Source organism: Dipodomys ordii, unplaced genomic scaffold, assembly GCF_000151885.1.
Source record: "Dipodomys ordii isolate 6190 unplaced genomic scaffold, Dord_2.0 Scaffold48, whole genome shotgun sequence".
NCBI lineage: Eukaryota > Metazoa > Chordata > Mammalia > Rodentia > Heteromyidae > Dipodomys > Dipodomys ordii.
In genome coordinates, this window is record NW_012267264.1 from 1,096,777 (window position 1) to 1,119,376 (window position 22,600).

General features: G+C 42.2%; 1 protein-coding gene across 1 annotated transcript in view; it reads left to right on the forward strand.

The window, feature by feature from the left end:
- Positions 1-16,722, forward strand: part of Rbm28 (RNA binding motif protein 28) — a 30,098-nt gene extending 13,376 nt beyond the window's left edge. The window contains exons 9-19 of the mRNA XM_013020039.1: positions 159-231; positions 1,730-1,839; positions 5,369-5,442; positions 6,096-6,231; positions 7,757-7,821; positions 10,055-10,213; positions 12,909-13,058; positions 13,336-13,410; positions 14,433-14,689; positions 15,183-15,282; positions 16,200-16,722. Of these exons, the coding sequence (XP_012875493.1) occupies positions 159-231; positions 1,730-1,839; positions 5,369-5,442; positions 6,096-6,231; positions 7,757-7,821; positions 10,055-10,213; positions 12,909-13,058; positions 13,336-13,410; positions 14,433-14,689; positions 15,183-15,282; positions 16,200-16,334 (1,334 nt within the window). The 3' untranslated portion in view covers positions 16,335-16,722. The remainder of the gene's footprint in view (positions 1-158; positions 232-1,729; positions 1,840-5,368; positions 5,443-6,095; positions 6,232-7,756; positions 7,822-10,054; positions 10,214-12,908; positions 13,059-13,335; positions 13,411-14,432; positions 14,690-15,182; positions 15,283-16,199) is intronic.
- The last annotated feature ends 5,878 nt before the right edge of the window (positions 16,723-22,600 follow it).

Below are 22,600 nucleotides of genomic sequence, written 5' to 3' on the forward strand. Positions count from 1 at the left end.
TGGTATTTTTTTAAATTATGAGTTTGAGCGTCTTCTTATGCTTGTCCATCTAAATTAAAAAATAATTTATGCAAGATCTTCATATATTTAAGGAGCTAATCTTTTTGTGATTTGACCTGCATTAGTCTTTTTCAGTTTATTTTTCTTTTTAACCTTAGATGGACCAGTTTTAAAGCAAAAGAAGAGGAAATTACCCTCTGATGTGAATGAAGGGAAAACAATTTTTATCAGGTATGCTGTCTGCTTTGAGATGTGCTGTTTGCATTGCCTGTATGGGTCTTTCTTCCCTTTCTTTTCCCTTTCTTCCTCTATTATAGTCCCTTCTCCTTTTTCTTTTCTCCTTTCTCTCTTCTCCTCTCCCTTCTTCCATCTTTTTCTTCCTTGGGAGCTTGTTTGGGGAGCACAACTATTAAGGATGACCATTCTCTTCGACCTAGTTAGTGAGTGCCTTTGGAAGTTATGCATATGTAATGGTGAGGGAGGAAGAGGACACTTGTCTAGCCAGCCAGATCAGCCAAATCAGCCCTGGTGATTAGTAAGTTGACATGTCACACCCAGATCGCCTTCACATCATCTCTCTTCCTTGTCTGTCTTTTGGGTACTGTTTCTGTTAATCTAATCCAGAAAGTTAAATGGTGTTAAGATTATTAGCTTATCTGATCCCAGATATATACCAAATGATGAGAAATACAGGAAACTAAACTATAAAATGGAAGGTAACCGGTCATAGAGTCCTGATTGGGCATCTTTTGGGACAAGTGAAATTCCTCAGCTGTTAAAACCATGTTGGTTCTGGCTTTTGTTTTAGGGGGTGATATACCACTTGTTCCAAATGATTTCTCTGTCCTAGGGTGTGAACTGTAGGTCTGGGCGCTGTTCCTGAGCTTTTGTGCTCAAGGCTAGCACACTGCTATAAGCCACAGCTCCACTTCAGGCTTTTTGGTAGATAAGAGTCTCATAGATGTTCCTGTTTGAACAGTGATCCTCAGATCTCAGCCTTCTGAGTTGCTGGAATTATAGGTATGAGCCACTGGTGCCTGGCTATAGAAGCCTTATCTTTTAAAGCAGAATATAGCCACACAAAGAGGAAGAGAGAGACAGATACAGAGAGACAGACAGAAAGTGAATGAATGAGAATTTTTCTTGCTAGTCTGCTGTGAGTCTTCTGGTTTTATGAGAAAGTAGTTTGGGCCATGTTAAGTGAAAATTAGGGTTTGTTGAATGAACATAGAAGCAGCTCATAGAATTGGTTGTCAGAGAACTAAAAAAGGGCCTAGCAACTTTTTGTTTTGTTTTGTTTTTCTTTATGGTACAACATACATTCTGTAAAGTTCATTACCCTATTGGTACAGCTCAGTGGAAATTTTCATAGATATATATTCATGTAACCATTATCTAGGTCACAATGATAGTATCTCCAGTATCTCAGAACTCTCCTTCAAGTGGGTTGTGCTGCTTTTTGTAGTGAATCAGCATCTGCAATTTTAGTTTGTATATGTTTATTTAAATATCAAATTCATGGGTACAAGAACGTGATTGATAAAGTCAATTGGAATCAAGGAGCAGAGTCATACAACAGACCTGGCTATTGGAGGCCACTTTTGTGTATTGTGCTATTTCTAGACCAGGGAGGGGTACTTATAAGAAAGGGAACTACACCAATTGATGTCTTACTATCTGTGCTAGAATGTAAGATCTCACTTCATAGTTGATCTGTTATTTTCCATAGAAACTTGTCATTTGACTCAGAAGAAGAACAACTTGGGGAGCTCCTCCAGCAGTTTGGAGATCTCAAATATGTTCGTATTGTCTTGCATCCAGACACAGAGCATTCTAAAGGTATTTGCTATTTGCTTTCAAGGCCCTGAAAGTTGCACCCACTTTCCTGGTCACCAGTAGGTTACAATGAGAGCATAATATATGCTCTTCTGGGGACTCCATGAGCTATCCAGCCCCTGGCTTTCAAGGAAGCCCAAGGACATTCTGAGGTTGTCTTCCATCATGTCAAGCTCAGCATTTTAATGGTGCTGCCAGACATAATTTCGTCTAAGCTTTTTAAGCTCTTGCTTATTTACTTTAGGGTAATGAATTCCATTTATTGTCTTTTTTGAATTTCAAATGTGATAGCATCTCATGGGTATTAATCATTCCACAGTGCTTGAAATTACTGGGGATCTTTTTTCCTTCATTGCTTTTGTTAGAGATGGAAGCTGACAGAGAAACTTCGTTGCGTGGCAACAGTCAGAAGGAAAACTGTAGCACGAGTGCTGCCTGACATACTTTTTACTGAAGCTATTCATTTTGTCCTCCAAGGGTTAACCAGTTCTCATTTCTTACGCTGTTAGGGAAGCATCTTTTCTCTCCATTGAAATCTTTTACTTCATGGATTGCAATCATTCTGCTAAAGTCACATTTATTCTGATTCTTGATTTCTTTGAGATCTAAGCAAAGCTATAAACCAGTAACATTCCACTTTTTGTGGGTTTGTGGGCTTTCTAGAACTTATCCATGCGTTAAGAACCTTCATCCTAAAGCTTATTTTCCAGATTGATAAAACTTAATAACTTTTGATTATTTTACTCAGCTAAAAAATGTAAACAAGTACTGAACAGCTTCCTGGGATTAGGAGTGTAATCCCAGCTATGCCACAGAGCAGCTATTGAGCTGCTGTAGACTTATGTTTCTTAGGCAAAATGACTGGGTTCAACTAGAGTAACTACCTAGGTGTCTTCTAATGTTAAATTGTACTTTTTGGGTTTTCTTCATTCCTGCTGTGTTTTTCTAAAAAGGGTAACTAGAATTGCTTAGAGTGTTTTAAGTACAGGTATGATATGGCAGGTATGATATTATATTTTACTTTAATGGTATCCTGCATCTTTAATCCTATTTTGAGTACAGTAGTATAAAGGGATGACACTTTAGGAATATAGTCTACAATTGATTTGCTAGATGTCTTTTTGGTCTGTTAACAGTTAATGATCCCTCTCTCTCTCTTTTTTTTTTTTTTTTGCCAGTCCTGGGGCTTGAACTCTGGGCCTGGGTGTTGTCCCTAAGCTTCTTTTGCTCAAGGCTAATGCTCTATCACTTGTGCCACAACACCACTTCTGGCTTTTTCTGAGTAGTTGATTGGAGATGAGTCTTAGAGACTTTACTGCCCAGGTGGGCTTCAACCTGCGATTCTCAGCTCTTAGCCTCCTGAGTAGCTAGGATTACAGGCGTGAGCCACTGGCACCCATCACAGTTAATGATCTTAAAAGTATATTTTTTTTTTTTGGGTCCAGTCGTGGGCCTGAACTCTGGGTCTGGGTGCTGTCCCTCAGCTCTTCAGCTCAAGGATAGTGCTCTAGCACTTGAGCCACCACGCCACTTCTGGCTTTTTGCTTATGTGGTGCTGAGGAATGGAACCCAGGGCCTCAAGCATGCAAGGCAAGCGCTCTACCACTGAGCCACCTTCCCAGCCCTATAATTTTTTTTTCTTAATGTATTTTTTTTGGATCTAGTCGTGGGGCCTGAACTCTGGGCCTGGACGCTGTCCCTCAGCTCTTCAGCTCAAGGCTAGCGCTCTACCACTTGAGCCACAGTGCCACTTCCGGCTTTTTTCTTTTTGCTTATGTGGTGCTGAGGAATCAAACCCAGGGCCTCAGGCATGCAAGGCAAGCGCTATACCACTGAGCCACCTTCCTAGCCCTTAATGTATTTTTTTTCCCTAGCTCATATTAAATTTTTCTGCCTACTCCTGTACATTGTGCTCCTCCTATGGGTTTATCCTGAACATGCCATTTTACTACCTAGAGAGCTGTATATTATTTACAGCTTTGGGGGCTATTTTAAAGTACTGACCCTGGAAATTTCAATGATAAAATTCTTACCCAATTAGAAGGACCTGTATTCTTGATAATGGATGACTAGGTTAATCTGCCTATTAGAAACCTGTCCCCATATTTATTTAATTACACTTTTCCTGCAGTAGCGATGGAGACTGGTTCTAAATCATAGCAGAACAAAAATCTGTAGGTACTCAAGTTCCTTATGTAAAATGGCACAGAACTTTCGTATAACCTACACACCTCCCGTATGCTTTAAACTATTTCTACATGATTTACAATGCCTAATATAATGTAATAGCTGTTAAACTATATTGTTTAGGGAATGACAAGGGGAAAAAGGCTGTGCATGTTCATTATAGACACACTTGTTTTTTTCTAAATGAGCCCCTGGATATGGAAGTTGGACTGTATTTTCCCCCTATCTGGTATCAGTTAATTATATACATTGTGGTATGCAGTTCTTCTTTCTTTCTTTCTTTCTTTTTTTGCAGTTCTTATTTCTGAAACATTCACTGTGTTTTGGAAGATACACCTTACTAGTGCTATTAGAGGTGTGGATAGAGGGTGGGAGGAGTGGGAACACAAGAGGGAGTGCTCAGCTCTGATTGGAGGAGACAGAGATATCTCTAGATGACCCTTCAGTTTGGCCTGCCACATGGGTCCCTTTAACTGATGCCATTCATTCCTATAGGGGCCAAGGTAGTACCCCAATAGCTCTAGGAGATAGGATGGTGCTTGCTTTCATTTCAATGAAAGAATATCTAAAGTTTAAAGGCGTACCAACAAAAGATTGAAAGTTACTTTTTTTTGGAATCTACTGTGAGGTGAACTTAAAAAGCTTTTTTTTCTTTGTGGTGAAGAGGGCAGCACTGGCATTTAAACTCAGGGTTTGTGCTTGTTAGATAAGCACTATACAACCTGAGTTATACCTCCAGCCCAAAAGCCACTTTTTGCCAATGCAGAAATTTGTTCAGTCTGATTGGTCCTACATCTAATCATAAGAGCCATGCCTTATGGAGATTCTAGAGCAGGAGCCAAGAATTATGCTCATGGCTTTCAGGTTTCCTATGATATTCATGTAATAGGGACCTCTTTTATCCCAGGAGGCAGATGTGCTGTTACCTGATGCCTCCCAAGTGACTTGGAGACAGTGAGATGATGTTAATTTCAGGGTTAAGTAGTTCCTGCCTCATCTTTCAGTCCTCTAATAGGCACTTAATAAGATGTGCTGAATTAAATGTTCTGCTGGAATTTCTCTGCCATTTCATGTGACTATTACTAAGGAGAGAATTGATAAGACCAAAATTCTTAGATTCACTAGAAAAGGCAAAGGAAGTAATAAAATTTCATTACACGTATGCTATCATAGTTGCCTCTGACCCTTTATTGCCAAACAGTGCCTGATTCATAGTACTAATAAATAGATACTATTTACTCCTTCATCTGTATCAGGTCAGGACTGTCAGGTTGTTTGTAGAACTCTCTTTGTCTTGTAGCTGGGCCAATGAGAGTTCAGGTCTCACTTCTATATCTATGTGCAGGTTGTGCATTTGCACAGTTTATGACTCAGGAAGCTGCTCAGAAATGCCTTGCAGCTGCTTCTCCAGAGACTGAGGTAAGAAAGATGTCTCCCCACCCTCCCACCGTCTCACACATAGAAAACTGACTCCTAGGGGCAACATTTGATGTTTCCATGAAGGTTTATTAGTATTGGTATAGTAGTAATAATAACAATAAAGCTAACAGTTTTCGAACACTTAGTGTGTGATAGGCATTGAACTTTACAATCATTACCTTACTTAATCACTGTATGAAATAGTTATTCCTATTTCTTTTTTTTCTTTTTTCTTTTTCTTTTTTTAGTTATTCCTATTTCTTAGGTGAGGAACAGCTAAGTAATGTCCGTGGGATTGGCTTTTTTTTTTTTTTTTTTGTCAGTTGTAGGGCTTGAACTCAGGGCCTGGGTGCTTTCTTTGAGCTATTTTGTTCATGGTTAGTGCTCTACCACTTTGAGCCACAGCTACACGGATTACAGATGTGAGCCATTGGCACCCCGCTGCTGACTTAAGTATACATATGACCTTTGGGGCAGCTACACTAAATATTGTGAGACTCAGGGATCCACTTGTAGCCAGCCAGGCAGAAACACTCAGGGGCCTGCCTTCCATAGAATAATTGGAATGTGCTGTTTCCCTTTTCTTGGCATTCCTTCTCAGGTTCTGGTTACTGCTTATATGTACTTGAAGAGAGGGTTGCAATCTGTTACAGGGTGGTGGGCTTAGACTGGATGGCCGGCAGCTCAAGATGGACCTGGCGGTTACCCGGGATGAGGCTGCAAAGCTTCAGAAAAAGAAGGTGAAGAAACCAACTGGGACCCGCAATCTCTATCTGGCCCGAGAAGGCTGTGAGTAGTGGAGGAGATGTGAACCAGACATCTAAGTAGCTGGCCCCATGCCATGACAGTAAATCTAGAAGTTGTATGTTTCAGGTCATGTTTCACATTAAGAAGAATTCCTCCTTAATGGTAATTATATTGTTATTCCACTTTAGCTTTCACCTATTTGTGTATTAACCAAGGTTTTTTTTTTTTTTTCTTTGTGCTAGTACTGGGGCTTGAACTCTGGCCCTGGGCACTGTCCCTAAGTTTTTTTGCTCAAGACTGCACTATGACTTGAGCTATAGCTTCATTTCTGGATTTTTGGTGATTAATTGGAGATAACAAACTCAAGACTTTCCTGTCCAGGCTGGCTTTGAACCTCCATCCTCAAATCTCAGGCTCTCTTGAGTAGTTAGGATTGCAGGAGTGAGCCACTGGTGCCCTAGCTTACCCAGTTTTGTTCTCCTGTGTATGTATATTCATTTACAAGTGCATTTTCTTATTTATGTATTTCTTATTCATTTTGCCAATACCAGGGCTTGGACTTGATCCCACTCTCTCACTTGGCCTTTTATTTTTTTTGGGGGGGGGTCCGGTCGTGGGGTCTGAACTCTGGGCCTTGGCGATGTCCCTCAGCTGTTCAGCTCAAGGCTAGCACTCTACCACTTGAGCCACAGCGCCACTTCTGGCTTTTTTTCTTTTTGCTTTATGTGGTGCTGAGGAATCAAACCCAGGGCCTCATGCATGCGAGGCTGGTGCTCTACCACTGAGCCACCTTCCCAGCCCCATCACCTGGTCTTTTTTATTCATGGCTGTTGCCTATAGTCCTTAGTTCTCTTTTTTGCCTGGTTGCCTCTAGACTTTACAGCATTTGTAAGGCTCAGAGACAGGAAGAATTCAAACTTATCTTTGCTTCTTGTCATCATTTCTGATCAGAGGTTTTCTGAAGGAATTGAAAATTGCTTAAAATTACTTTTGTATTATTCATAAATTTAAATGTACATCTCATATCTTTCAGTGTCAGAAATGTAATCAAATTCATTCTAAGTTAAAAACAAAAAATCCTTTTGTCTAGATCACAGTATTTATCTGCTTGTCTCCCTTATAGCTATGCAGTCCCAACTGTTAATGTCAGGTTGTCAGCCTTTGATCCTAAGCGGCCATTTTGATAGTTCTGTCGGGTACTGGGGAGCCACTAAGTTTCAGGGTGAGGTTATTAGGTGGAATACACTATATTCCAAAGGCCTAAATTATACTTAACTTCACAATGTCCTTCTCATGTTTCTAACTTTGGTTATGTATTATCAAGCTTCTTTGAGGGGAGAGATAAATGAAGTCAAAAAATGTTCAGATTTTTAGTCCTCAAGAAAAGCTTTAAGCCCAGACCTTAGCCTGTAGCCCATTTTTGGATCTAACCAAATGCCACCATGTCTTGGCCAACATAGTCCTCTGGGCTCTGTACAAAGAGTTTGCATCATTCAAATCGCATTCCACTTGTTGCTCAGTGAAAATTCCCTTGGTGATGTCTTGGCCTTTTGCCCTCTTTCTGCAGTGATTCGAGCTGGGACCAAGGCAGCCGAGGGTGTGAGTGCTTCAGATATGGCCAAACGAGAGCGGGTAGGTCGATCAGGCACCAGCCTTTAACTAAGTTCCGCATGGTTGAGAAGTCAATCAAAAACAATTGAATGCAACATTTTGCTCACTGGAGAGCTAGGTATAGATTGCCAATCCTATTTATATTCTTATTATAGGTGAAAGAGCAAATAACCCTACATTATTCACAGTATTGAAGAAGCATTCTGCACCATTATAAGAACTGGGTATTACTCTTTTTTTCTTCTCTAATACCAGCAGTAAACATTTGTTCAGTAGTGTGCTGGTAAGTCACACAGACACAAGAGGTTGGGGTTGTGTATAATTATTGGTATAAATGTAGAAGAATATCAAAAAGCTCAGTATGGGCTGGAATTATTAGGATAGGGAAGAGATGTGAGTTTTGGAGGAAGTAGTTATTACTTGGAGGGAATTGTATTTCCTGATGATAAAAATCATTTGGGTAAAACTCCATGTTCTAGGAGTTTCTACTATAAACTGATACTGTTAAAATTCCTTTACTGCTTGGTAATGTCACTTCTCAGTAATTGTTACTTTTGCCCAAGTAGATTACTTAAACAAACCAGCCCAGAGTGGCAAAGATGTATAACTATTGGCAGAATTAGCTGTAGAGTCTTGAAGTGTCAGATTCTGAGCAGAGGTGAGGCTAATGACAGTGGGTCTTCCACGTACAGGGGTTCTTTTTTTTTAATTGTGAAAATACTGTACAGAGGGGTTACAATTACATTGGGCAAGATAATGAGTACATTTCTTATCAAGCATTGTAGCCTCCTCCTTTGTTTCCCCTTCCCATTCCTTCCCATCCTCCCCCCCCCCGTCCCCCCCTCCCTATCCTCCTCCCCCCTCCTCCCTATACTGGTATTTTCAACCTTTTTGGCAATAAACATTGGCTATAGTGGTGTTCGGAGAAGCATTTTATGTCCTTTCTAACCATAGTACAATAATGACATACTGAATTTTAAAATTAATTTTGCTAGCAAAATGCTCACTTTTATATGTATACATTTTAAATTCACATCAGTCACAGCTTTTCCTGGGAGAAAAATAGTCTGTTGAACTTAGACATGGTAGCCTCTTCAGATATGCCTTCCAGATGTTCATTTCCAGAGTATTTATTTTGCAATTTGTTGGTTCCTTTACCAAACAAGAAATAGCAGGACTAAGAAGATTTGATAAAAGAAGAGTACTGAGAGTTTTTTTTCTGCTTAGTTTTTTAAAACAAATTATGAGAATGTCATCCTACATTTTGTTTCAATGATAGTCACTCTGAGAAACTGGTGTTGGAGGCAGCATAGTTGGGGAGCTCTTCTAAGAGCAAAATGTGCTTCTGTGGTCATGACGTGTTTTTGCCTCAAGGTGGCAGACTTGAGATGAGACACCATATTACGAAGTATTCTTTTAATAAGTCCCAGTTCTTTTTGGGAAGAAGCACTAGGTAATTAGTTTAAGTTGGTGGGTAATTGGGGCCTAGGCATCGATGCCAAATTAACCACAGTATTATTTATAAGAATATTTTTGCTGGGCCCCATTTTGAGGTAGTAATACTTTTTTTTTTTTTTTTTTTGGGTCCGGTCATGGGGCCTGAACTCTGGGCCTGGGCGCTGTCCCTCAGCTCTTCAGCTCAAGGCTAGCACTCTACCACTTGAGCCACAGTGCCACTTCCGGCTTTTTTCTTTTTGCTTATGTGGTGCTGAGGAATCGAACCCAGGGCCTCAGGCATGCAAGGCAAGCGCTCTACCACTGAGCCACCTTCCCAGCCTGGTAGTAATACTTTTATATATAATTTCATTTGGCTTCACATTGTGGAGAGTCATATTTTGATCTGCAGTTCCTGGGGCTTGAACTTAGGGCCTGGGCACTGTCCTCAGCTTCTTTTTGTCCAAGGCTTGAGCCACAGCTCCATTTCTGGCTTTTTGCAAATTGGTGATAAAGAATTTCAAGGGTTTTCCTGCCTGGGCTAGCTTTGAACCATGAGCCTTAGATCTCAGCTTCCTGAGTACATAGGATTATAGGTCTGAGTGACCTTCACTCAATGCAGTTCCATTTTATTGTGTATGAAATAATTGAACCTTAAAATTTCATGTTCTTTCTCCACTTAGATTGTGAGAAAGAAGAATAGGTGATTCCCTTCTTTATTCTATGTCTGGTTATAGGATGGAGTCCTGATTCTTTTTGGAGAATTATGAGCCTGCCTTTTAAAAGGATGTATTGAACTGCTAACAATTTATTTTTCCAGTTTGAGCTACTAAAGCATCAGAAACTCAAGAACCAGAATATATTTGTCTCCCAGACAAGGATCTGCCTGCACAATCTTCCAAAGTCTGTGAATGACCAACAGCTCAGGAAGCTGCTACTAGATGCCACTAGAGGGGAGAAAGGGGCGCGCATCAAGGAGGTGAGAGTTGCTCTGCCATTCAGACTTACATTCTCATTCTGGGTCAGATCAGGCATTTATTTCTGGCTGTGGTGCCAGCATGTCAATAGTTTTCTTTGGACACATCAGAATGCAAGGCTGAGTTTGAAAGGCTTTTGTTTTTGTTTTTCTTTTGAGATCTGCCTTTCATATCTCAAAGGTAACAGGATGTGAAGTAGTCTCTCATGAATTTATTTAGCAAGCATTTATTAAGTGCCTGTTGTCTTCTCAACATTACCTTGGGTGCTAGAAATTTTGTTTCAGAGAAAACAAATGGTGCGATACCAGTTAGGCTGTAACCTGACAATGGTGAGAATCCCTCGTGGCCTGGTGAGCCATGTACGTCTTTGGCAGGTGACTTGGCAAACACTGGATTTACAACAGGACTTGGTTGACGCTGTGAATAGAGTTCTTTTTTCTGTCACATGGCATCCTTGTGTGTCTCCTTTATACCATTTACTGAAATTGTCGTGTCAAGTTGTCTTGACCAGACTGAGCAAGCAGTATCTCATTATCTTCAGCTTTTTGTATGATACTCAGTAAAAAATAATGTTTCAATTTATGTTTATTAAAAAGTGCTATTGTTGGGGGGTGGGGGAAGGATGGGAAGGGAGGTGAAGGGTAAACCAAGGAGGAGGCTACAATGCTTGATAAGAAATGTACTCATTATCTTGCTCATGTAATTGTAACCCCTCTGTACAGTATTTTCACAATAAAAAAAAAACTAAAAAAAAAAGTGCTATTGTTGCCAGGCACTGGTGACTCATGCCTGGAATCGTAGCTATTCAGGAGGCTGAGATCTGAGGATTATGGTTCAAAGCCAGCCTGGGCACCACAGGCACCACTGGCTCACGCCTATAATCCTAGCTACTTAGGAAGCTGAGATCTGAGGATCACGGCTCAAAGACAGCCCAGGTAAGAAAGTCCATGAGACTCTTATCTCTAATAAACCTTAACCAGAAAAGTAGAAGTGGTGCTGTGGCTCAAGAGGTAGAAGTACTTGCCTTGAACTGAAGAGCTGAGGGACAGTGCCCAGGCCCAGAGTTCAAGCCCTACAACCAAAAAAAAAAAAAGCGCTCTTGCTGGTAGTTAAGAGTCTGCTTTCTGAGCCTTATTATTCTTACCCCTAAAAACCCTTTCAAAACGTATGCATTGGGCACTGAGGCAATGTTGTGAGAAAACATGAATTTACCAGCACATATTTGACAACACTCTTAGTAAACCGCTCGAGGTATGACTGGTGTAGCTGTCGTTGTGTAATTTTCCTTACTTTTCTTGGTTGGTCATGGGGCTTGAACTCTGGGCCTGGGTGCTGCCCCTGATCTGTTCAGCTCAAGTCTAGCTCTACCACTTGAGCCACAAAGCTACTTCTAGTTTTTTGGTGGTTTATTGGAGATAAGAGTCCCATGGACTTTCTTACCTGGGCTGTCTTTGAACCGTGATCCTCAGATCTCAACTTCCTAAGTAGCTAGGATTAAAGGTGTGAGCTAGTGGTGCCTGTCAGTTGTGTAATTTTTCATATCAGCATCTGCAGTATTCAGTAGATGAATGCCTGCTTAAATCCTGTTACAGTTTATAATATGTGTGTTTGATTGTTTTTTTTCCTAATTAATTCATTTGGATAAATATTGTGTTGCAGTAATGTAATGAGCATCTTTAGGATAGGAAGTTACTCATGCTTCTCTTGATTCTTCTGCCATGCAGAGTAGTGTCTGAGTATGGAGTGGATACTGAATGTAAACTAGTGTAGCATTCATATGTCCCCCATATTTACACTTCTCCATTATGTAGGAAAAGCAGCTTCAGGGAGTCAGAGCATGTAAGTAATGAATTTTTAAGAAAGATCCCTACTGTATCTCAAGGTGTCAGGATGCTTACCTTACCCAGCATAAGGATATGGGGAAAATAGCATGCCAGAGTGGCACTGATTCCAAACAAAGAGAACCTGAAACTTCTTCCTGTATAATGAGAAGCTTTCTTTTTTTTTTTCATCAAAGCCATCAGGCTTTCTTCCCTCCTTTTTCCAGGAATTGTATTTAGTGGGACTTTCTTCATCAGAGATCTGTAGACAGCTCTCCATTCTTAGGAATAACTTGCTGTGCACTCTAGAGTACTATGTGCCTCTCAGCTGCACAAATTGTGAAGTTCCTCCAAATTTTACTCTTTATGGGCACATTTTTAGGTCTTTGTTGATGCCTATAAACATTTGGAAGGGAAGAAAATATCTACCCTGTTTTGTGCTGTCAATAGGAATATCTTAATCAGACATTCATAAGTGGTTTTCTAGTATGTTTTCTGAGGCGGTGGTGCCAATAAAGAGTCTCTTTCCGTTTACATCATGGAATCTGTCAACACAGTTGATGTCAGACAAGGCTTCTCATTCTTTAATAACTGCTTCTTTTGGGGGGGGGGGAATAGGGAGCCAGTCGTGGGCTTGAACTCAAAGTCTAGGTGCTGTCCCTGAGCTTTTTCTTCAAGGGTAGTGCTCTACCACTTTGAGCCACAGTTCCACTTCCAGTTTTCTGGATATTATTTGACATAAGAATCTCACACACTTTTCTGCAGGGAATGACTTTGAACCAAGATCCACAGATCTCAGCCTCCTGAATGGCTAGGATTATATATATATGAGCCACTGGTGCCCAGCAACTGCTTCTTTATCTTTTTTTCCTTGTAGTGTAGAGTGATGCGAGACCTTAAAGGAACCCAAGGAAAAGTGAAGGGCCAGTCTCTGGGCTATGCCTTTGCAGAGTTCCAGGAGCATGAGCATGCCCTGAGAGCGCTCCGCCATATCAACAATAATCCAGAGATCTTTGGGCCTCAGAAGGTAAGCCTCATCCTTAAGAAGACCTGCTCCCAATTGTTCCTCTGCAGAAATGTCCAGTGTCCTCTGACATTTGAGTGGTAGAAAGAGTAGCAAGTGGAGAGGATGGGGCTGGGGGAAATGAGTGGTAATCCCAAGTTATAAGTAGCTCTGTAATTTGCTTTCAGAACTGGCCTCATGTTTTCAAAGAGAGATGTAAATGGGGAGGATAGCTCAGCTTATTGTATTCACACATTACAAAGTCTAATAAATGAATTCTCCCCCCTCCCCCCCACCATAGAGACCAATAGTGGAGTTCTCTCTGGAAGATCGGAGGAAACTTAAAATGAAGGAACTAAGGATCCAGAGAGGCCTGGTATGGAACTTAATTTTTTTTCTTTTTTCTGGCAGTACTAGATTTTGAACTCAGAGCCATGGGCCTGTCAAACAGGCATTTTACAACGTGAGCCACATTCCTTTTTGCTCTCATTGTTTTTTCTAATAGAGCCTTTCATTTATGCAGCGTGGATCACAGTCCTCCTATTTATGCTTCTTAGGTAACTGGAATGACAGGCATGAGCCACTATGCCCAGTTTTTTATTGGTTGACATGAGGTCTCAAACTTTTTGCCCTGGCTGGCATTGGATGATGATTCTCTTGATTTCCACCTCTAAGATTATAAGTATGAGCTACTGCACCCCAATTTATTTATTTATTTATTTATTTATTGTCGGTCATGGGGGTTGACTCTGGGCCTGGGCGCTGTCCCTCAGCTCTTCAGTTCAAGGAGTGTACTCTACCACTTGAGTCACAGTGACACTTCTGGTTTTCTGGTGGTTAATTGGAGATAAGAATCTCATGGACTTTGCTGGCTGTGCTGGCTTTGAACCATGATCCTCAGATCTCAGCCTCCTGAGTAGTTAGGATTACAGGCGTGAGCCACCGGCGCCTGGCTCAGTTTTTGAAGGACATAATTAAGCTTCTCTTCAGTTTGTGGTTCTGCCCAATTAGGGCTTTTCATTCATTACTCTCAATTCCCTAAGTCTCCAAGTGTTATTACTTTAGTTATTTTCTCTGTTGCTTTCTTTTTTAATCCTGGGTTGCTTTCCATGTGTGTTACAACTTTCATAATTTCCCTTGCTGCTGGCTTTTGAGATGGGTGAGTGTTCTCTCCCTATTTCTATGTTACGGGAAAGGGAGTTCTGTGTTCTCCACCAGTAACAGTCCATTACACTGGCAGGGCTTGTGGATTGCTTACTTTCCATTCACTTTTCTGAAGTCTCCCAAGAGTGTGGGGGAAAAAATGTTCCCTTCTTTCAACAAGCTCACATAAAGTTCTTCCTCTAAGTATTTTTAAAGTCTCATGCAGAAACCAGGGGGAAATTCCTTGTTTTACAGCAAAAAATGAAATCAAAGCCTTCAAACAATAAACCCCAAAAGAAGCAAAAAGAATCTGGAAAAGACAAGCAGCAGGAGGCGGTTCAGAATCTCCCATCAGAACAAAACAAGGCTCCCCAAGAGCAGACCAGGAAAGTGGCTTCCACCTCATGGGCAGGGTTTCAGACCAAGGCTGAAGTAGAGCAGGTGGAGCTGCCAGATGGGAAGAAGAGAAGAAAGGTCCTGGCGCTCCCCTCACATCGAGGCCCCAAGATTAGGTGAGATTTGGGACGGTTTCATAAAACAGGGAAGTTTTTAAGTGTATCTGTGTTTACCTCACTTGTTGCCTCTTTTTTGGCATTTGTCTGTGTGATAAGCATGCTTAAGCTGTGCCAATTCTGCATGGGAGATTGGTGCTCAAGTCTCTGCACCATCCGAGATGTTACTCTTGATCACATCACAGAGTGGCCTCAGAGAAGCTTTCAGTCCACTCTTTTTCTTTGAAGAGCTTCCTCTTCTGCACATGGCTGGCTCTGTCAGCTCAGACCACACACATATGGTGTGACAGATTAGTGCTATGTACTAAAGTAGATCCTTGAAAAATATTTACTAAGTAAATGGAGGTCTCTGATTTCTGTGAGTACATTAATGTTGAGATTGGGTTGTGGGATTCCTTTTAAGAGTGATTGGCCTTAAGAATTGCTGTAGAGAAGAGAGATGCAGATTGGAGGGAGAACTCAGGGTGACACTTACCTGGTCATTTTATTTCAGGTTGCGAGACAAAGGCAAGGTAAAATCCCTCCCTCCTAAGAAGCCAAAACCCCAGGTAAACAAGAGGAAGCAAGAGAAGCAGCAGTTGTCTTCCATGCAGGTGAGTTCTGAAGGACACCGGGTTTGGTATGGTGTGAGGCCATTGTGAGCTGCCAGCAGTAGCATACCTTGAGTAATTGAACACACAGTAAGTCTTCAGATTAAAGAACTGGCAGCTCCTCAGACAAGACCTTATCTATCTTTGGTAGTGTTGTCTTCTTGTACAAGTTGTACCAGAATCATCTTACACACTTCTTTCCTGGTCCTGACAGCCATTATCCCAAAGAGCTTTCATAGAAAATAATGGTCCACTTGGGCGCCAGTGGCTCATGCCTATAATCCTAGCTACTCAGGAGGCTGAGATCTGTGGATTATAGTTCAAAGCCAGCCCAGGCAGGAAAGTCTGTGAGACTCTAATCTCCAATAAACCACTCAGAAAACTGGAAATGGCACTGAGGCTCAAGTGGTAGAGCGTTCGCCTTGAGCTGAATTGCTGAGAGACGGTACCCAGGCCCAGAGAAAGCACCCAGCCCTACAACTGACCAATAAATAAATAAATAAAAGAGTAAAAGAATCATTAGGTTCCCATTCTCAAGAAATTTGTTTCCAGAAAATTTCTGACTATACCATACTACATTCTGGAGCTTTTGCTGTAAATGCTGTCAAGTATCTTGATGAGGGCAAGGTCAAGTAAGAATGTTCAAACTCTGGGCTATGTTCAGATGAAGGGGAGCATTTGGGAACTACAGTGATAGAAGCTTCTGAAACCCCAGACAGCGCTTAAGTCAGGTCCTGCTCCCCTTCACTTTCTAATCAATGGATCTTTTTGATCTTTTCTTCCTAAGAATCTCTCTGGAAATCCACCTTTTCCTGGTGAACATGATCTCTGTACCTACTTAATTTCTTTCTTGTGTCGTATGAGGATAAGGTAATATTTAGTGTTTGAAATTACTGACTTATATCTCCTTTCTTTTGTAGGTATCTAGGAAAAAGACTAAGGGAAATAAGGCAGAAACTCACTTCAACCAATTAGTTGAACAGTACAAGCAGAAATTGTTGGGACCTTCTAAAGGAGCACCTCTAGCAAAGAGGAGCAAATGGTTTGATAGTTGATGATACTAGAAGACTGGGTAAGAAGCCCAGTGTGCATTTCCTCCTGATGTTAGCCCACCCCCGTGTCTCACTGAGAGAAGCAAGGTCCCAGATGGCACCCTCTCTGGAGGCTTTGTGGGCTGTGCACACCTGAACTTTGGTCTCTCCTTGGTGTGTGGTTGATTAGCCACAAAGACATATCCAGAAAAATCTTGCATATTATCCGGATTATTGTATGAAATTGTGTAAATGATTGTTGCCTATTTTTACTCTGCTTCTCCAATGGAATTATGTGTAAAAAGCATTCTGACTTTTTAAGATGTATATTTTATTAAGTGTCCTCTAAGTGAGAAATTGTGTGGCTTTTGAATAATAGACTGATTTCTAATAAATATAAATCCTTTCATTATTCATGAAGCTTTTTTTTTTTGGCAGAACTGAGGTTTGAATTCAAGGCCTCTTGCTCTACTATGAACCCTTTTGAGTGAGCCTTTTTGACATTCATAACTAACTCAACTACATAGTTCTATGTACTGTAGGAGTTCACAGACTAGAAGTAGAGAAAATGCTTACTAATCTGATCTCTGCAGGCAGGAGACATTGAACTTGAGAACAATTGAGGGCAGTGTGCCTGGCACAGAGCAGCACCTGACAAGTGTCTGCCACATGAGTGATAATGGCTAATGGGAAATCAGCTTGCAGTTGCTACAGGTACTCGCCTTCATTCCTCCCATGGCACACTGACTCCTGGGGACTTCCAGAGAGTGATTGTGGTAGAAAAAGTAGGCCCAGACTCTAGCTCAAATGTCTGTGGGCTCTCTTCATGGCTTAAAATTTAAACACTCTTTCTGATGATTCTCAGTTGTCAGCTCTTTTTCTAGTTGGTTCTTATCCATTTGCATATTCCTTCTCTTTTCTAAAGAAAAGCTGGAGTGGAGAGTATTAGTAGTAAGAAGGTCCACAAGGTTTTGATGGCCTGAGGGAATAGACCGAGTCTGGGGATAAAAATCTGTGAGGACAAATATAAATCCTTGTGCTTAGGGCTGAAAAACCCAGCTGCATACTTGTGGTAGGAGGTGTGGAGTCAGTGGAAGTCATGTTAGAAAGCAGCTGTTCGGCCCTTGCATGGGTAACAGAATCCTCATTAACTCTGCTTCTTGAGATAGCTCAGGCCCTGCTTAAAACAAACTCCTCAATTCTCTAGAATTACAACAAGCATTGTGCTTGGCCTTCAAGCCCTATCCCTTCTGCTTCATTTATCTATCCTTCTGTGTTCATTGTTGGCCACCTAAGTCTGCCTTCAGTCCTCTTGTCTGTGCTACCTCGGGGCCTTTTGTATCACTTTCCTGTGCTTGGGGTGCTTTTCTCTGGGATCTTTTATGCTTGCTGCCTACATCTGTGAGCTGTCAGCTCCTCCGGGAGCACTTCACTTCCCTGACTTTCCAGGCTCAGCTTTCCCTCCCCTCTGTCTTACACTGACTGAATTCTCTACCCATCTATCTCCTTCCTGGCACTAAGCACTATCTAAAAATATTTGCCTCCACTATTCAAATGTTTTTCCATGAGAGGGACTCTCTTTTTTTTTTTTGATCCAGTCGTGGGGCCTGAACTCTGGGCCTGGGCGTTGTCCCTCAGCTCTTCAGCTCAAGGCTAACGCTCTACCACTTGAGCCACAGTGCCACTTCCGGCTTTTTTCTTTTTGCTTATGTGGTGCTGAGGAATCGAACCCAGGGCCTCATGCATGCAAGGCAAGCGCTCTACCACTGAGCCACCATCCCAGCCCCAAGAGGGACTCTCTTGTTTGCTCTGATAGTGACAGTACCTAGTTCTGACCCATGCACATAGTGGAGATGGAATAAATACTTGTTGAATGAACAAAGAGGAAAGACAGAAACAGTAGGCAAGAGAAAAAAATAGGAAACATCTTTCAGGAGTGCTTGGTTCTTCAGTTCAGTGCACTAAGGACACTTTCACAGAATGGTTGCTGGGCGAGGGACAGTGCAATTTCATGGCAGTGTCTTAGGAAATCAATGTGTTCCAAAATGTCCTTGATTGGATTGGAGACGGATGAAGGAGAGGCCGTGAAAACATTTAGACCCTTTGGAGCGGTCAGAAGGACAGGTATTATCTTCAAGGTTACTTAGTACAGCAGTGTAACGGGAGAGATGAATATTGTTCTCATGTGTCAGCAATGCGTCTACACTAGAGATGTGTGGGGAAGAAAAATATTAAGATTGTGCCAGCATGACTGGGAGTGTGGCTTAGTGATAGAGTGCTTGTCTAGCATGCATGAAGCCCTGGGTTCCATTCCTCAGTACTACATAAACAGAAAAGCCAGAAGTGGTGCTGTGGCCCAAGTGGTAGAGTACTTGTCCTGAGCTTGGGACAATGCCCAGGCCCTGAATTCAAGTCTCAGAACTGGGGGGAAAAAACGATTGTGCCAGAATGGCCTCAACTCACCTGTTTTGTTTGTTTGTTTGTTTTTGGTCCAGTTGTGGGGCCTGAACTCTGGGTCTGGGCACTGTCCCTCAGCTTTTCAGCTCAAGGCTAGCCCTCTACCATTTGAGTCACAGCGCCACTTCCCGCTTTTTTCTTTTTGCTTATGTGGTGCTGAGGAATCGAACCCAGGGCCTCATGCATGCAAGGCAAGCACTCTACCACTGAGCCATCTTCCCAGCCCCCAACTCACCTGTTTTTTGATCTGCTTTTTAGCTGACCCTGGCTGCTTCTCAGACATAGTTTTCTCAGTGCACAAATATCCTTAATATATGAGGATATATAAATGCTACTCTTTCACGTAGTGCTACCAGATTCTCTTAGATCCAGATATTTCTTCTAACAACTTTAGTAACCCAGTATGTTAAAACACCAGTCAGTTGCTTGGAAAGTTATTATTGCACAGTTCTTTATTTATTTATTTTTTTAAATTTAATTTAATTTTATTTGTGAACATGCTGTACAGAGGAGTTACAATTACATGGGCAGGATAATGCATACATTTCTTACCAAGCATTGCAGCCTCCTCCTTTGTTTACCCTTCACATCCCTTCCCAGCCTCCCCCCTCCCCCCCATGCACAGTTCTTTAAAAGAGTGATAAGAGGACGAATCATGCACTTTTCAACAACCAGACTCCATATCTGGTGTCCTCTGAGACAAGCTCCCCTGGGTTCTTTGGTCAGCTCATTGACCCCTTGCCTTAGGATTGTTAATGCAGTGAGAGTCGTGTTCACTTTCAGGAGTTGAGGTTTTTCTGCACTTAACTTGAGGGTAGAGTTACAGACTGCTTAATTAACAATGCCAGTAAACATCAAAAGCGACGTTAACCAGGCTAGTCATCAAAAGGTCATTACATTTACATTTCCTTGTTTGATTACATAGCCTGGCTCAGAGATAAGACCTTGAAATCTTAAAATGGCATGCAGCTTTCTGTGCCTTTATTGGGTTTGTATTTGTTTGTTTTTCTTGGTTAGTTGGTAGTTTCTTTCCCCCACCCGAGGTTGCTGGCAATCACGCCTGGGGCCTTGCTTGTGTTAGGCGGCACTCTTTATCATTGAGATAGGTCCCCACCAGGAATTGTACAAGTTGATGCACAGCAGATTCTTTTTTTTCCCACCAGTCCTGGGGCTTGAACTCAGGGCCTGGGTGCTGTCCTTGAGTCTCTTTGTGCTCAAAGGCTAGCGCTCTACCACTTGAGCTATAACACCATTTCTGGTTTCTTCTGAGTGGCTTATTGGTGATAAGGGTCTCAAGGACTTTTCTGCCTGGGCTGGCTTTGAACTGTGATCCTCAGATCTTAGCCTCCTGAGTAGCTACCAGCCCCAGCTCATACCACATTCTTAGTATTTTCTGTGTAGCAACTTGTACAATTCCTTCTAGAGTTAACTGTGTCAAGGAATATGTTTCAGCAGACATAGAAATGAGAATGCTGGATTTCTCCATTTCAACATGAGAGCATGTGATTACTTCTTTGAAATAGAGGCATGTGTTGCTGCATGATCAGGCACTTTGGTCATTGTGCCAACATCTTGGAGTGTACTTAGACAAACTAAGGTAGCCTTAGTATAACTAGATTTAATCCGTGGGAACCACTGTCATATGTACAGTCTATCATTGACTAAAATGACACTATGCAGAACATGTCTATCCTTCCTTTTTTCTTTTGGAAAGAGATTTTTCCAACTAGAAATGAAAAGACCAGAACCTTGAGGCTCCAAAGATCCCCTTCGCATGCATTTGGCCTTCATTTGTCTGAGATGACAGGGGCCAATGTGCCACAGTGACTACTGACCCCCAGAATCTGCAGTCTCAGCTCTCTAGCTGACCCAATTAGCTAGTTCCTTGCTTACTGTCCCGTGACTCACTGTTTAAGAAGTGACTGACGAGCATCTGCTGATTGTGGTGTAAGGAGCAATCCTGTCCATACAGCTTCAAAAGCTATATCATTATTGGATGGCAAGATTCTGAGACAAGTTTATATTTCACCTTGTCTCATATGATGCTCAAATCTAGCTTGCTTTGTACTGCTATTGTTTGAAGTAATCCAGGTTGGCCTTAAACTTGAAATCCTTCTACCTCAGTCTCCCAAGTGCTGGAATCACAGGCATGTGCCACCATCTCAGCTTCTGCTTTCACCTCATCTCTGACTGGGATTTTTAAATCCATGGTGAGAATTCTCCCAGGCCAAGCAGATATTTCCAAATTTCCCATTGCCCAGGGTTGACCCACTTTAGAGGCTGTCTGCATGCATTGCTTTTTAGGATCTTTCTTTCCAGTCCTAGGACTGCTTCCTGTCCGGATTCTTTGCAGAGACCGAAATCCCTCATCGATAGCATTCTAGAGCAGTCCACACGATGTTCAGGTATAGTCTGTGATTATACTGGCTTCTGATTCTGAACTGGTGAGCGGCATCAGACAAGCTTCCTGTCCAGGAAGGAGTATACTGGAAGACTGTTGGATGCAGCGTGGGAACCAGTTTTGTGAAGAAAACTGTTGTGCCAAAAGGCCTTTTGGACCACCCCCAAGTGGAGCATCTTGATAAATGTCAAGTCCAATTTTCCTTAGATGTGTCCATTCTCCACAGAGCTGACTGCCTTTGACCACAGAGACTTCACTACGGGCAGAACCATCCCCCAAGCTTCCCCAAATGTCTGACAAGAGGAAAGGCCTTCCTGTCTTTAAGGGCAAGGACTATATTTTGTGCTTTCCTTATACTGCAACACTGCACCATTGATTTACCCATAAGTCAGTGCTAGAGTTGCTGGAATGCTGTTGCACTCTGTAAAGATAGTCTGTCTGAAGTGTAGCTGGGCTTAGGGAAGACATCAAAGTCATTTTTTGAGGTGATGCAGGCAAAATAGCCCCAGAATAAAAACAGATTAATAATAACATGCTGTCTGGAGCAAATCCCCTGTATCTTTTCTGCTCTGCTTTCTCTACCAATCTGGACAGTTTCTCTGCCTCTCCCTCACTCAAGTGCCATCTGTCATTGTAGTCCAGGCTCAAGGCCTACTTCTCCCCAGAAGCCTCACCCAATCCCAGGATATTGTGAGCCCTCTGAGTCACTGGCACAGTTTCTTTGGGGCAGCTGCCAGTTGGTGGGACTTAGTGTAGTCACACTCTGGCATGAAAAGGAAAACCCAAGGACCAGTTTTGCACCGTTGTGATGTGTGTCGACCTTTAACATTGCCGCTGTCACATGAAGACAGGCGGAGAACTGCCTGGCTTAAAGCCATTTCATCTCTCTAATCTCAGGTGAGCTTCATATCAAGCCTCATAAAGGTTATCCCTGTATTAGGGCCAGCAAGAAGATGTGAGGAAGTCTAGACCCTCTCCTGAGCTCTATGGCCACCTGGGCTGTGGCCAGAGCAAGGCTTCTGCCTGGCCCAGAGCACTGTCTCTAAGGGCTTTTTGAGGAACTATCTTGTATCTGAAAACACTTTTTGCTAGGTATACCAAATGTTTTTAGAGCGGGGGGGAGGGGAAGAGGGGGAGAGGTCACTAGCTGGTGATAGATACCTGTAATCCCAACACTCAGAAGATGGAGTCAGGAGGGATCCTGAATTTAAGGCCAGCCAGTCTGGACTTTAGTGAGACTCTGTCTCAAAAAAAAAGTGGCTGGGAATGTGGCTTAGTGGTAGAGTACTTGCCTTGCATGAAGCCCTGGATTCCATTCCTCAGTACCACATACACAGAAAAAGCCAGAAGTGGTGCTGGGGCTCAAGTGGTAGAGTGCTAGCTCAGGGACAGTTCCCAGGCCTTGAGTTCAAGCTCCAGGACTGGCAAAAAA